Genomic DNA, 15,337 nt, shown 5'->3' on the forward strand with positions numbered 1-15,337 from the left:
CTTACTCCAGTATTTCCTTATAATAATAAGTAATTTTTTTTGTTTTTTCCTCTCTTTTCTACCTATATTCATGGGACCAGAAAAAACTCAATAGCCCGACCCTGCACCTCCCTGGAAAGCCTTGGCATTTATCTATTTTCTAATCTAGAAACCTTGAAGGATGCAATTCACCATCAGACCCAAGGTAAAATCTATGGAGAGAAATCACTGTCCCAGACATCTAAAAATTCATAATGATGTGTGAAGCCATTTGAGGACCACTCAATGACCATGCAGATAACTTAAAAAAAGGAGTCTAGCCAAGAGGGGCCTCATGAATATGGTGATCGTGCATTTTGGCCAGCGAATGCAGCTATCAAAATAGCAAGGATCGGTTTACTATGAATATTTTAAGGTGTTTAGAGGACCTTGAAGACTGCATCTACTTATAGATGATTTTAGCAATTCATCCGGAAAAAACTGGCAATACAAATGATGAATAGGATATTCAATAATGACCTTCCAGATTTTTTTGATACTCAACAAACCAGCAATCTCTATAGAATTGCTCGAGCAATTTCTATGTTTTAATTTTAATTCCTGGGACCAGTTCAAGAAATCTTATATTACGAATTGAACTCATGGAAGTACGAAGTATTGAAGGCCCACATATTATTTCTAAAAGGTATGTGACCCTTCTACGCCTTCGTATGGAAGTTTTTTCTCCGAATCGGACATCATTATGCACACCAGGATGTTTTCCGAAATATTAGACCCCCATCTAGCCGCCAAACAAGAGTCATTGATCGATTGTGTCGTCGTTTTACTACAAACCAGTTTTCTAGTAAAAAATAAAATTCTGGGGGACAAAACTGAGAATCATTCTAGTCTAGACAAGTTTTATTGTTTTTGACCGTGTTTGTTAGTCCCGAAAGATTGCCTTGACCTGGCCTACTCATACCAAGAAACCATTCGGACTAGACGGACAAAAAGCAAAATTATGCAAAGTCCCATCCGAAGAGGAAAATTAATTTGCAATCTCCTATTCAGGTGTCGCAGACATCAGATCTTTCAGGATATCATTCATTTCGAGTCGAATTTGAATAGAGAATTACTACTAAGTCAATTTGAATTTTTATGGATGCTAAAACTAATCAATCTTCTACATAAAATTAGTAGTTCATTGTAAACATCCAATATAAAACCGAAAACATTTATGATTTTTAGAATCCTGGTACCTTTATCTCTAATTGAGTTTAATACATGATTATAAGATTTTTCCAGAAACAAAAGTGCTAGGAACAAAAAACTATACCAGTTACATATACCATTTAAATGGTACAGAAAATGAACATAACGCTAAAGGTACAATCGTTATGCGCTTGTGCGTGAGTAAAGGCGATGGAAGTGTGGAAACCGCTTCATTCAAGAGAGGAAATTCTGCAAATATTCGGTTTAGTTGTGTTCGAGAACTGAAAATGGTAAATTTTGCATGCGACTTAATTATTAACACCGGAATTTTTTTAGTTGAGGAAATTCTTGGAAATAGAAACGTAGATGAATAGGTTAGATTGGTTGCAAGACACCCGCAGTAGATCAATAGAAGAATTAAAACATACTGCGCCATCTAGATCAAGTAGCTTCTAGTTACTTAGTTTCTGAGAATATTCGGGTAGAATTCCTATCCCAATAATCGATTTCGAAGTTCAAAATTGTTATATCATCTGTAGCGCCCATGCATTGCGTAATTTTATCTTAGTATTATCATTTCTTTATTCATTTTGAGCTTAGGCGCTCACTTCTCATTTTAATGAAGCACTAATTTTCCACTAAAAATTCACAGATGGCGCAACTTGAAAAATTCAATATTCAAAAGATTTAATTCTTTGCCCCACTGTTTTTATCACTTTTTCGGTTAATTTTTGACTTCTATCTACCTAATTTCTCAATTCTAATTGATTGATCCGTTTGCAGACACATCCGAAGCATATAACAATAGACAATTTTTCTGATGGTGAAATAATTTCCTACCAACTAATCATACTCAAGGGAACCATCCACAAAGATTCTAATGGCAAAAGCGATGAAAATAACATATTTTTACAACATCTCGATAATCAATTCTTCCACAATAGCCAAAGTTATCAGTTCAAATTCATCCTCAGCTTGAGGGAAGGACCGAACAATATAACAATAAAGTATTGCTGTCATGAAGTTCAAATTAGTTTACAATATGTTCCGAGAATATTGACATATACAGTGTGTCCCCTTTACATTATATGTAAAGGACATGACGGCAGGTTTCAAGCTCCTGAAAACCAGAATAATTCGAAAGAAAGCGCTTGTAAAAGGATAATGTTGATATCTAAAATGCTCCAGTGCGTTACTGCTGAAAAATTATACGAAAAAACACTGAACAGAAAAACTTTCGTTTTGGAAGAGGAGTGCCAAATTTTTTATAGTGAATTATGTTATCTCGACGCTGTAAAGATGGAAGAGAAGCAATTATGGGAATATTTCGGCAGGGAAATCATGAGGTCTGCGCTAGGTACAGCTAGACGGAAATATTTGGGATTTCTTTCGTGTACCAGGTGAGCATTTATATTTTATAATCACAGCTGAATTCTTCTTCTACTCGCAGTTTAGAGTAGTTTTTAATTTTTGCTGCTTCTTCAGTTCAATAAGTGAAACAAGCTTTTCGAGCCTTTTCTCTCATGATTATGGCTCAAAAAAGGCTATGTGTTGATCTTTTCTAGAAGCATGCCATGATTTGGATCGTCACAAGCTTATTTAGCTGTAAGTTGTATCACATGATATTTTTCAGGTATTGTTCGGAAAAGTATGACGAATCTTTCGTCTCTCACAGCGACCTAATAAATATAACTGACGCTTACGTAGCTCTTGGTGGAGGTGGATTGGCTCTTTTTGGATCAGCCAGTCTATATACGTGGCCAGAAAATATGGAAGACATAGTGAAATGTTTCGAAGATCAGACCCCCGTTGACAAAACGAAATTTTTGGACGACAGCGGTTATAGGTGAGTTTTCCAAGATAATTGATTGGCCACCACGCTCTCCAGACTTGATAAGCATATCGGGACAACCTTTCACAGTAACCAAGGCTAGATCTTGCAGATCTGACTATTTCTACATAACCTTCTGGTTGAGCCTTATTTTTCAACTCATAACACTCTTTATGAATCAAGTTCAATAGGGCTTCTTGTAGGGGAACACTAGGAGCGTGCTTCTCCACCAGCCTGGGTTCAGTGCTCCACGAGCTGGGCCATACTTTCGATCTGGGTCATACAAAATCGGGAATTATGGCTAGGGGCTTCGACAACATCTATAAAGTCTTCACGCCACACTCCGAAGACGATCGTAAAATATCGACCAATTTTCACAAGACAATAGAGTTCAGGGAAAATTTCGAGCCAAAGTTGCTTTCGGAAAGACTGAAAAATATGCCAAAGGAATTCCAAGTGACAGGATCCACCAAGACTGAGAGGGACGCTGATGATACTTTTTGGACTAAGAGCTGTGCCACCATACTAAGCAACCATAGGTGAGTTTGTAGATCTGTAAAGTCAGTTTATATTAAATGAATATTTCTTACAGATGGTTCAATAATTTTTCTGAGGATTCAACATACGTTCTCAAGTACGATGACAACTCAAAAGTTTTCCTATCGACGGCTGGTTTGCGAGTTATCGAGTTGAGAAGAAATAGCGATGAGATGGTTTTGAAGGACTGGGTTTTCAACGGAAAAATCTTGAAGTATTCATTTCCTGTACCTCTGGATCCAAACGCAGACGATTCTTTAGACTCGATAGTGTTCGCCGAGGACAACGTAGGGAATATTTTGAAATTGAAATATTGAAAACCATCATTAACATCATGCCTCTAATATTATCAATTCTGAACGTGGAAATTTCTGTCATTTCTAAAACTGCAAAAAAAACTCTTCGATAAAGTAGACTGGAATATCGTAGGGATATAGGATGTCTGCAGATTAGAATTTTTGATATTACACTGAACTTGAAGAAAATGTTGCATGCATGGAAATCCATAGATGCGGTCTCTAATTTCCTCAGTTACTTAATTGTTCTGAAACTCTTTCAATACTATAAGTATTTTTCTGAGTAACCTAATATAAATTACAATATAAACGATGGGTAATATTTTATCGTATTGTTGAAAATAAAATTTATTAGATACATGTTTAATTTGCGTTATTCCTCTTAACAACCCCACTTGCCTAATACACAGTTTCAGCTGACCCCAATTTTTTGGGAGTTTTTCGAAGGTCAATTTGCGAGTAGTTTTTCTTCCAAGAAAATCATCGTAGATATAAATGTGATACATATTCTGAAAGAGCAACTCTTCTAGTAAAAAATCTGAGAATTTCATCCATCTCGGCACAACCGTTCGGTCTTGAGGGAGTTTTAACTGAACCCAACTTTTTGGGAGTTTTTCGAAGGTCAACTTGCCAGTAGTTTTTCTTCCAGGAAAATCATCGTAGATATAAATGTGATACATATTCTGAAAGAGCAACTCTTCTAGTCATAAATCTGAGAAGTTCATCCATCTCGGCACAACCATTCGGTCTTGAGGAAGTTTCAACTGACCCCATCTTGTTGGGATTTTTTCGATGGTCAACTTTCTAGTCGTTTATCTCCCAGGAAAATTATCGTAGATCAAAAGGTGATACATATTCTGAAAGAGCAACTCTTCTATATGTAGTAATAAATCTCGAAACTTCATCGACCTCGGTACAATCGTTTGTTGACGAATTTTCAAGAGACCACGTGTTTTTCGGAATTTTTCGAAGAAAAATGATTTCATTCAGGATCATTCACAACTGAATGAGGATGCCAAAAAAAATAAAGTTCAATTTAAATTTTTTTCGAGCCACACGCGTTCGTCAATCGGAAGTAATTCAGCATTATATAATCCTTCCTTTTCAATCGGCCTCCACTTGATTTAAATAGATCTATCACTCGTAAGGACCAAAATAAACTATAAATGTGTTCGATCTGCACAACGCCAAAGATCGCACTCTTATTTCGCAATATTGGACAGTGAAAATTGATTTATCGCGATTTGAATACGAACATCCTCAAACATGAATGTTTTAGAACCGCTGGTTTCCGTGGATTTCGAAGTTTTCGGCAAAGTTCAAGGTATGCGTGTTCTTGACATTTTTCTTGTTTACGTATTGTATCATATCGATCAATGGGGTGAAACTTTTTTGGGAATTTTTGGCTCATCGAAAACACTCCCATATTCATCTACAATTTCAAACCAAGTTCTATCCTGGCTACCACACGAATTTGGAAAAAATTAGGAGAATTTTTTAAAATAACAGGCTCCATCATTATTTCTATTAATTCATTATCTTCAGGATCCAACTGATACAAAACCGTTGACTGTATTACTGTCTTGCTTTTAGGAGTGTTTTTCACCAAATATCTCAAAGAAATGAGCGAACAATTAAACCTAAACGGTTGGTGTAAAAACACCAAACAAGGCACAATTTGCGGGAAAATTCAAGGACCCAAACCAGGAATAGATCAGATGTAAGACAGTTATTTTTCTCTTATTCCTAAATTTGGACCCAATGTCTACGTATTTTTTCAGGGTAGTCTGGCTGACTAGTATAGGATCACCCGGTAGTGTAATTGAACGTTGTAATCTTACCAATTGGCAGACACTGGCAAAGCCTGAAATCAAAGGGTTTTCCATAAGGTTTTAAGCTTTTTTTTTTGATAGATCTGCAGTCGGAAGAAACGACTTCACCTAAATGATTACTTGACCATTCACGGATGTACATAAATTTTGTATTTTCTTTCTTTTACCTTTACAATTAATGAATAAACTCATTCGCTACTAATGGGCTTATGTAAGATTTCCATTCATTCAAGAAAAATGTTAACCTCTTGAGATTTTTTGTTTATTTATCAACAAAGGGGCGAATAAATGAAACATCATGTTAAAGTATAAGTGTAATGTGATGAAAATAAGTACAAAAGACATCGCAACTTAACATAAAGGGAGGCTCAAGTCCCGTCGAATACAAATATACGCTTTAGTATAAAAAGTAAATACCAATTAAAAAAGTTATACAAATATAGGAATGCCTATAACAAGTGAAAATTACAATACTAATATTCTTAAAAAGGCACTAATTTGATGAACTATTTCTTCGATATATGACAGCGGAAATATCTTCAATTGATCCTTTGTTGTATATTTTAGGATACATCACAATCACGAGTATTAAGGAAAAATTTACATGTTGAAGTGGAAAATAATACGACGACCAGAGATAAGTTGTCTCTGATGACAACTGAACAAAATTCGATATTTCTGTACTTCTGGAAAAGGCAACAACATGTGTGAAATGCTATCTAATTGATTTGTGGCATGTGTAACCACTAATGCAGTATGCAGTGCTGCATTATTTTTCAGCCATAATAATAGATTTTCCCAATATATTCCAACGATTCAGTCACAAATCTGAAGGACTTTTCCTGATTCATGCGTAAGGCAATTGTTATATATTCGTCACGTATTTGATATTTTTGGTCTGAGTATACAGGGTGGTACATAAAATTGCGAACAAATTCAGGATATTGTTCCCCTGAGTAATGTGGAGTCAGAAAGGTCCTTAAGGCCTTGGTCAAGAAATTCTTCCATATTTTCGAAACGGCTTTATATATTTGAACGAGATTTGGTAAAAATGGATGACACTTTGAGGTGATTATTTCACGTTGAATACCTCGTCTTCAGCAACTACAGTGGCGTGCGTACTGGCATTGATTTTCGTATTTTGGAAGAAAAAAATTGTATTTGTGCATTTTTCAAAAATAAATTCATTTCTACAATTCTCATTCGATTTAGAACCATAAGAGTCTGCGTTTTTTCTAGGATCCACCACATTGGATTAAAAAATTGAGAACGGTTTGTTATTCAAAATAATTCCGGAGAAGATTGAACAATAAATTTTATTACAGCAAAAAGACCTTCAAATCACAAGAATTGTTGAAGTGGCCGCCTGCGGTACGGATATAAGAGTCCAATTGCCGAACATCGACGTTTATTTAGAAAATATGCTCCTGCAACTTGCCGACTCCAAATAACGTATGAATTAATATCTCTGAATTTGTTCGCAATGTTTATGAAACACCCTGTAAGACGAGCAAAAAATACAATTCGTTATTCAGTCACCGGAATCAACGAAGCTTTGTGAAACTGGGGATTAAACTTTCAAAAATTTCATGTTACATGAAAAGTTAACATAATTGACATTTTTTTTAGGAAATCAGAACAGCTATGAATCTGCTTCAAAAGAAGTATTTATAGAATTTGACATTGTAGATACTGAAATTCTTTCAAATAAGAATAGCGGGTTTCTTCAAATGGAGGATAAAATGTTGGTTGAGGATTGCTTATACTAATAGACAAACAATTAACGATATTTTTGATTAACAGATTTAAAATGAAGTAGTTGTCAAGTTAATAACTTGACCAAGATAAACTTGAGACTTACCAAAAAAATCACAAATTGGCACTCAAAGCGGCTTTCACTGGATGTACCTCAAAAATCCTAGGATTTTCTTGAAAAACATTATTGAACACTATTACTGTTTAATCAATGTAGAACTTACTGAGATCAGACTTAACAAAACAAGAAATCTCTGGCTTTCAAAGGCAGTGCAATAAATAACTTAACAAAATTAATGGAATGATGAGATTTGAAACACAAAAATGGTTTGTGCTGCTATCAGTCTTTTTTCCAACAATCAGTTGAATCTAAAAAAAGGTTTCACTGAATCTGATAAATGTACGAATCGTTGAATCGTTTCATCAAAGAATAATTCTTCATTTTCAAGAACTGTTTGATCACTTTCATTTTCATTTGATCCATTTCTAAGTGGACCGATATGATTTTGATGTTCACTTGATCAAATGGTATAGTTTCCAGAATCTGCAGTTCAGTTCCTGGGGACTCCAGGCTGAAGTAATCAACAGTGGTAGTGTTTACAGCTAGTAAAAGAGAATACAAAGGAAAACATTTTACTCTGGTATTGAACCACTCTGGTTCCCCGATGAGGTTATTGGAAAGAGCAGTGTTGATTCTGACACCATCGTGGTCATGATGGAGTGTTACCTCTTTGGGATAAGGCATTGGACTGAGGCATGCATGCGCTGCTTGTGATCTCAATCTGTTGTGTCTACGAAGATTAAAAAAATGTCTTGGATCTGGCTGAATCAACAATCCTTTCCACAATAATTTTTTTTCCAACCATTCGGTTTTCGATGTTTTTCCATCATTATAAGCTCCAGCCTCTACGAAATAACCATTCACCTGAAACAAATTTGTCTTGTCTATACCAAGATTCACCTCAACAGTCAATTAATTGACTCATATTAAATTTGCGAGTAGAGATGTACCTTATTATTCAAAAGTTTCAAAACAAAAACTATTTCTTCACTGGGCTCCTCTGCTAAATATTCAAGAGGCTTGTGATGGGGCTCTACAGCCGGTCCCAAAAACACCTCCTTTATATAAGTCACTAACTGGGGATTATCCTGTGTAACACTCAAAAAGTCGAAATCTTGGCTGAGGTTCATCCGAAATTGATAATGCTTCATCGCTTAAACAATCATTGAAATAAGGTAATTGTTATGATTTATAATGGAAATATATACCTGTGTTATCCATGTACACGATAAGAACAGTCATGACAGTCGCAAATGCCATGAAGAATGTTGCTAAAGGTTTAACTAACCCCGGAGAAGATTGAGTTGTTTCTTTAACAGGAGTATCTTTGGATGCGTCATAGTTTGAAGGATTTGATGCAGGGCTTTCAAGTGGAGGTGCTTCCACGGGGTGATTTTGGTTCTTCATTTTATCCTAAGAAAACCAATAAGTAATGATGAATGACTCATAATTTTGAATGGTTCTAATCAGTACAATATATTAATGATTACTACCTTAATAAATCGAGAAACACCTCTTAATTAAATTGAAGATTTTCCTATAATCACTTAAAGCAAAAACCCCGTTCACTTGAAACAATAACAAAAGGCATTTTAAGCATAGATCAATTTAAGGATGTTTTCATAACCTACAAATTGTGACAGTTTAATCTGTGGTCTTCCATTTTGTAAACATCGTTTTTGTCGATTCATTTGATTTCCATATATCGATGTATCATTGCCACCCCTGCCGGTAAAAAAAGCAACCTAACCTCAAATTGATGTTCTAGTTCTATGATCAAAATAAATTTCGGATAAAAATTTATTTTTTGATATTTCAAATTAAAAAGTCTCTCGAATTATGATGTTATCAAGGAGTTTGGTACATTTCTCTTCAAATTCTATAGGCGCGAGATCCATAAGTTTAAGTTCCACAAATAATTTGATTCAGAAATGGAGGAAGGAGAAAGGACTGCCTCTAAATCCAAATGCTCATGGAAATTTAACAGACGGCCAAGACTACACTTACCTAGACGGTCGTCCAACACCTTATGGTGTTGGTCAAATGAAACGAATATCCAAGCAGAGGGAACTAGCCGAATCTATAATAAGGTTAACACGTGAAGTTGATTTCGCAGTAGAGAGGCACAAGGAATTGAAAAAAGCTGAAGAACAACAACGAATGAAAATATTAAGTTCAAAACTCAAACCCAAAGGTTCCGCATTATTGAAAGCAAAAAATGAAGTATAAAACAAATGTATTGTATATAAGAATTGGGTACTGTAATGATTTTCATACTGCGCTACTATTACCCAGTAGATTATTTTAGTTATTTATAATTGTTGCTGAAGATTAAAGAGATGACAAAACATATTTAAACTAATGTTTTATTCAACCCTGAACAATTTTACTTCAATGTAGTAAAACTTGATCACGTGACGTCAAATTACGATAGAAAGACGAAAAATGGTCGTGCAAATATAGACGTAACTATTTACTCGGAATTCGTAGCAATGATCCAAAAGTACTAAGTTGAAGGGGAAGAAATTTGCGTTATTTGCAATATGGGTTTTGCGGTTCTCAGATGTGAGCGTATATTTCTAAAAAATTGTCAAAGATGGCGTGAACCACAGTGTGATTCCTAAACTCGCGATTTTTTAAGTGGATTAAAGTTTTTCTGAGACATCTTTGAAGTGAATTCGAGTTATTTTTCGTCGGTAATTCTTTTCATTTCATTACTAGAGTGTTTTTGAATGGAAATAAATTACTGAAGGGTTTCTAATTTTTATTATAAAATTATTACAATTATAAATATAAAAATAACAATCATCAAATAAAATCATATTCTGACAATTTCAGAACAACCAGATCATGAAAAATGGACGGATAAAATTGCACAATGGTGCTTTATTTACAATATATTTGAATGGAATATTTCATCATCACTCAGCTGCTATGAATAACAGCAAATATATTTATATCAATAGAATGTAAAAGTACTTTCATAAGATGCTAAATGATTCACAACTATCATAATAATTATCCAGTTTAACTTTTTCTACACAACGAGTGATGATAGACAATTTAAATTCAATTAAATGTTTACACTTTTCTATATTCATTTGTCAATATTATTCGAGAAATTTTAAAAACAGGTACCTGGGTTTCAGCATCAAAATAAATATAAAAAAAAATTAAATCTTATCTGTTAACTGAATTTTGAAGGAAAACAACTTTCCATCATGAAAATCGAAATCGACCTGTCAAAAAGGCACTTGTTTTCCTGGTACCCGACTACAGTGCTAGGGTAGGTTCAATTTTTCATAACCAGAATGGCGAATAGGGATGAAAGGAGGAGGGTAAATATGGAAACAGTCATACTGGAGCTACCGGCATGACAGTCGACTATTCTTCTAGCTCTCATAAAATCGGAACCCAAGTAAGCAGAAAAGTATCTTTTCTGTGGATCGATTACCTTCAATTGTGTGGTCGCATCTTGGAAAATTAGATCTGCGAATGGCGGTTCTGAGCTGAACATACTGAAACTGAAAAAAAAATTATTTTTGATACCTTGAATCCTTCATCCTTCAGAAATTGATAAACGTGATTATAGTGACAGTTGAGGTTATATTCACCTGAATTCATCAGTTGTTTTCCGTCCATAAAATGTTTGAGCATAGAGAAACAGGTTAATGTATGTATTTATTTCTGTGTTGTTGTAACCATAACCCCCTCTACCAACTATAGCATTCGCCTTTACTTTTCCCAAATTGCACTTTTTATAATCATGAATTTCCTTTCTTGTACCTAGAAATGAAATTTTAACCTTTTTTTTTTATGTATTACGTATTGAACATACCATCGGTGCAAAGAAGCTCATAGTCATCGTTGAGGTTATCCCTAGCCCACCATTCTCTCTTCTTACCACCAGTATTTTCAGTGACAGTTGTGTGTTTGACAAATGCCACATGTCCACCACCCTCCACTAAACATCTGAATGCCCCTGTATGACCGTAATAACTTTCAGATGCATCCCTTCTGCAATATCTAAACAAACAAAAATTACTTGTCAGTACTTGGGAACACAAATTTCTCTTCAATCTTTTTCAGGATATCATTCCTTGAGAATAATTACCTGAAACTAGAACCATGGCATAGATGACACATGTTGTCGTAGGGTAACCCACTGTTATATTCTGTACTCAACGCTCCAGGAACACAGCTCTTCGAAAAATATTCTGCCGCTGCCCTAATACTGTTGCAGCCATATGGACGGATCCATCCATTACTAAGAAGAAAAGCCATGGGATATACCCACCCTGCTGCCGTGTTTATACCACCGTGGCAAGTGTTTTTACCTAAGAAAGAACTTGTCTTTTAGACAAATCTAGAAAATATTAGATTTTTTTGATACCGACCTTTCAAATAGGTTAGTTCAGTACTAGGATCAGACTCCTTTCCTACTGCTACCACATAGTATTCGGCATCATCCAAATTGTACACTTCAGAAATGAAAGGTATCAAGTCGTAATTTAGACCCGCAGTATAAACATCACTAGCATCGAATACAGAAACATCGGCTGTTCCTGCTCTTATTGCCTGCATGCAATGAATGTGCGAATGCCCCTTATAGCAGTCCATTTCTGGTTTCAAAAGTTGGGCTTTCAAAGCCGTCTGTTCAAAGAAAAAGTATTTTGTGACAGGTAAAATGACAATGACAAATGACATAATAATGACAGATGACATATTTTAAGCATGTGCACAATTGGGTTATTCATTTAAATTCAAATCGATATCAATCCTTCACCAACATAAGAAATATCCATTTTTTCATTTTCACCTACCTTCATTCTAATGCACTTCTCTAGTTCTGCATCCGATGTGACACACAGGGTCATTGTGGCGATTGGACATTGTCGAACTCCCATGATGACATCCAAACTTTGCCCCAGAAAACTGGAGTACGTTTGGAGGTTTTCAGGAATGGGAGAAATGTTTTGGGTGGAATCCTGCAAGATACATTTCGATTAAGTACCAACGTGTGAACTCATCCGAAATGTTTTCATCTCACCTGAAACATTAAATTGGTTGCGTCTCTGGGCGACTTGAAAATATAGAAGGGATCCGAACTGTCTTGGATAGCGTTATCGTCGAAATCTTGTCTTGGGTCTTGATTTTGATCGTAACCATTTTGGTTCCGCCTTGGCTCTTGGTCGTAAGGATCAATATTTTGGCCGTAATAATCTTTATTCAACAGGTATGGATCCCTAACTAAAGGATCTACAGGTCTTCCGTATTGATCGGTTGTCTTTGATTGATCGTACTGGTCGTTGTATTGATCAGTTGGGCGATTCTGTGAATTATCTGGTTCGTACGGGTCGAATCTTCCATATTGCTGGTTATTTCTGTTGTAGGAATCGTAATTTTGCCTTCTTTTTCTTTTATTCAATCTGTTACCAAATTGATCATAACTAGCATTTTCATCACCGTTATAATTATTATTGGAGTATGTATAATTGGTTGATCCATAAAACCTAGATACTTTTTTCAAGAATTTTTGATAAAGTTTCCTATCTTCATAAGATGCTGCAGATGAAGTAACTATAGCATCAGATGGAACTTTTCCCCAGTTGCAACTTTCATATTGTTCAACAGGATATCTACCACCATCTAAGCATAAAAGCTCAAATCCTTGACCTCCCAGGCCAACTAAGTAAAAAAGAATAAAAAAAATTTGATGAAAAATTACAAAAAGAATCTAGCAGATTAGAATAGAGTGATTGGAGTCAACTGGAGCAGAGGAGTTTAGAGCAGAATAGAGTAGAGAAGTGAAGGGAAATATGAAAATTTGATAATGGAACTTACTGAAAGATTGATCCCGAGTCAATTCCAAGGCAGTAGTATGCTTCAAAAATGCTATTTCTCCAGCTTCTAGTAAACATTTAAAAGCCCCCTCGTAACCAGCATAAGGATCAGTATTTGTGCATCTTCCACCAGGAATTTTTCCTATACATATCCTACAAAGTTTGTCTGAGTTGTCTCCTATCGGATTGAATCTATCTGATAGGGAATTAACAGCACAACTTGGACCAAAGAATTCGGTGGCACTTTTCACATGGTTGTTGCAGTCAACTATTTCCATACCACCATACTTCATAAGCTATAAATTAGAAATAAAAAATGCATGATTTGTATGATAATTGAATTATAATTTTGAACTTACTGTATATATTGGGGAAGCCCAGCCAGCAAAAGTTTGTACACCTGGGAAACATGCTTTTTTGTTACGCAAGTCCCTCAAACTAGTAACATCTGAAAGAGTTCCCTTTCTTACAACCGCTACTGAGTAATAGTAAGTTTGGTTTTCGTTCAGTACTTCTTGTGCAATAGGCACTAAACTATGGTATCGTCCTGCTACAAATATTTCTCCAGCATCTAAAGTTGTTAAGGTAGCTTTACCTTCATCTAATAATTTCATGCATTCTTCTTTGCTGGATGCCTACAAAGAATATTTTAGCCAATGTGTAATTATGTCAATTGTTATTGAAGAACATTAAAAATATGAGTAATGATCAATTAAAGATGATACATTTCATTGATATATTGAAGGACCATGTACTTACTTGAATGCAAGAAACGTTGAACTTTTTATAACCTACGCTTATCCTATCTCTCAGAGTAGTAACATTTCCAAATCTATAGCATTTTTCTTGTTCGTAAAAACTTATTGTACACCATACAATTTTGACTCTATCATCTTTGGGTTGATCTTTATTGAATTCAGTTATTTTCCAAAAATTTTGTGCTGAAAAGAATAAATTATGTTAGTAATTTTCATTCATGAGAAAGTATTTCTGATACAATTAACCCATTAGGCATGAATAATGAATAGAATCTGAGAAACAGTGAAAATTAATTCCATTTTACCTGTACATAGGCCTAATATAGTAATAAACAATATTAACACGATAATATTTATCCTTAGAAGCATTTTTTGAAATTTTTTGAATTATGGGAATGTAAAAAACATTTATTATTAATTAAAATTTACAAGTGGTTGTTGATGAACACAAATAAACACACCCATCAGCCATAGATGATGACTAATGTTGTTAAATGTCAACCAACGTTCTATAGGGGTGACACTGACAACATCGATATATCGAGATGAAAACGATATCGAACTTTGGGCAGGCAACACATGATACTAGGCTATCATACTAACCTAGTATGTATGGTTGCCGTTCCTAATTGCTTGGAGTAGGAAAAATTATTCAGAGCGCGCCCTGAATATACTGATGCAGGCAACACATCATACTACACCGGCATACTAACTTTGTATGTGCGGTTGCTGCTCAGACTTGTCAGGCGCAAGAAAAGTTATGAGTTAAAGCAGCGGAAATAATTTTTCTTCGTGAAAAGTAAGCTCTTCAATATCGAAGCCTTGGATTCTTCCATTTATTCGGAATAAAACCAAGACAGGATAAAATTAGGCAGAATATTTCTTTTCTGTCGTATCCTTTTGAAATTTAGGAAATAATCTTATTGGATCATGCTCAATCGGAAACTTCATTAGTTGTATTATTTTTTCTTTGTACACCATTTATTTTCTTTGTACACCATTTACAATCTCTGAAAATTTAATGGGAAAAAATTATTTTTTTCAAGAAAAATAAATACGAATTTAGAATCTGCGTGCGCAAAATATTCAAAAAACATGTAAAGAGGCACTTCAAAATCGAAGACTAGATTACTCTTTACTAGATTCTTGATTCTAACCAAAGAAAAAAGCGCGCCGTGAAAATACTGATACAGGCAACACATCATACTGTTCTATCATACTAGGCTTGTATGTGTAGTTGACGCTCCTATTTGT

The 15,337-nt window shown here is 35.0% G+C and overlaps 5 protein-coding genes across 5 annotated transcripts; 3 read left to right on the plus strand and 2 right to left on the minus strand.

Moving 5' to 3' along the window:
• Positions 1–1,327: 1,327 nt before the first annotated feature.
• Positions 1,328–4,201, plus strand: LOC123313365 (putative zinc metalloproteinase YIL108W). Its single transcript, XM_044898224.1, has 5 exons — positions 1,328–1,460; positions 1,954–2,570; positions 2,804–3,016; positions 3,205–3,540; positions 3,594–4,201. The coding sequence occupies exons 1-5, from the start codon at positions 1,356–1,358 to the stop codon at positions 3,853–3,855; spliced, it is 1,533 nt and encodes a 510-aa protein (XP_044754159.1). The 5' UTR covers positions 1,328–1,355; the 3' UTR covers positions 3,856–4,201.
• A 778-nt stretch (positions 4,202–4,979) lies between these two features.
• LOC123313593 (acylphosphatase-2-like) lies at positions 4,980–5,868 on the plus strand. The gene is made up of 3 exons (XM_044898537.1): positions 4,980–5,158; positions 5,428–5,554; positions 5,616–5,868. The coding sequence occupies exons 1-3, from the start codon at positions 5,101–5,103 to the stop codon at positions 5,728–5,730; spliced, it is 300 nt and encodes a 99-aa protein (XP_044754472.1). The 5' UTR covers positions 4,980–5,100; the 3' UTR covers positions 5,731–5,868.
• Positions 5,869–5,967: 99 nt separating this feature from the next.
• LOC123313591 (protein Star) lies at positions 5,968–9,126 on the minus strand. Its single transcript, XM_044898535.1, has 4 exons — positions 8,976–9,126; positions 8,691–8,895; positions 8,433–8,635; positions 5,968–8,346 (listed from the first exon to the last, which is right to left on the minus strand). Exons 2-4 carry the CDS (start codon positions 8,887–8,889, stop codon positions 7,804–7,806), a joined length of 945 nt encoding a protein of 314 aa, XP_044754470.1. The 5' UTR covers positions 8,890–8,895; positions 8,976–9,126; the 3' UTR covers positions 5,968–7,803.
• Positions 9,127–9,227: 101 nt separating this feature from the next.
• LOC123313592 (39S ribosomal protein L52, mitochondrial) lies at positions 9,228–9,834 on the plus strand. Its single transcript, XM_044898536.1, has one exon. The coding sequence runs from the start codon at positions 9,322–9,324 to the stop codon at positions 9,709–9,711; it is 390 nt and encodes a 129-aa protein (XP_044754471.1). The 5' UTR covers positions 9,228–9,321; the 3' UTR covers positions 9,712–9,834.
• Positions 9,835–10,229: 395 nt separating this feature from the next.
• Positions 10,230–14,553, minus strand: LOC123313754. The gene is made up of 11 exons (XM_044898752.1): positions 14,389–14,553; positions 14,085–14,266; positions 13,685–13,960; positions 13,327–13,621; positions 12,533–13,170; positions 12,306–12,470; positions 11,880–12,135; positions 11,597–11,819; positions 11,321–11,508; positions 11,097–11,268; positions 10,230–11,006 (listed from the first exon to the last, which is right to left on the minus strand). Exons 1-11 carry the CDS (start codon positions 14,450–14,452, stop codon positions 10,775–10,777), a joined length of 2,691 nt encoding a protein of 896 aa, XP_044754687.1. The 5' UTR covers positions 14,453–14,553; the 3' UTR covers positions 10,230–10,774.
• Between the last annotated feature and the right edge of the window lie 784 nt (positions 14,554–15,337).

Source organism: Coccinella septempunctata, chromosome 5 (genome assembly GCF_907165205.1).
Source record: "Coccinella septempunctata chromosome 5, icCocSept1.1, whole genome shotgun sequence".
In the NCBI taxonomy this organism is placed as follows: domain Eukaryota; kingdom Metazoa; phylum Arthropoda; class Insecta; order Coleoptera; family Coccinellidae; genus Coccinella; species Coccinella septempunctata.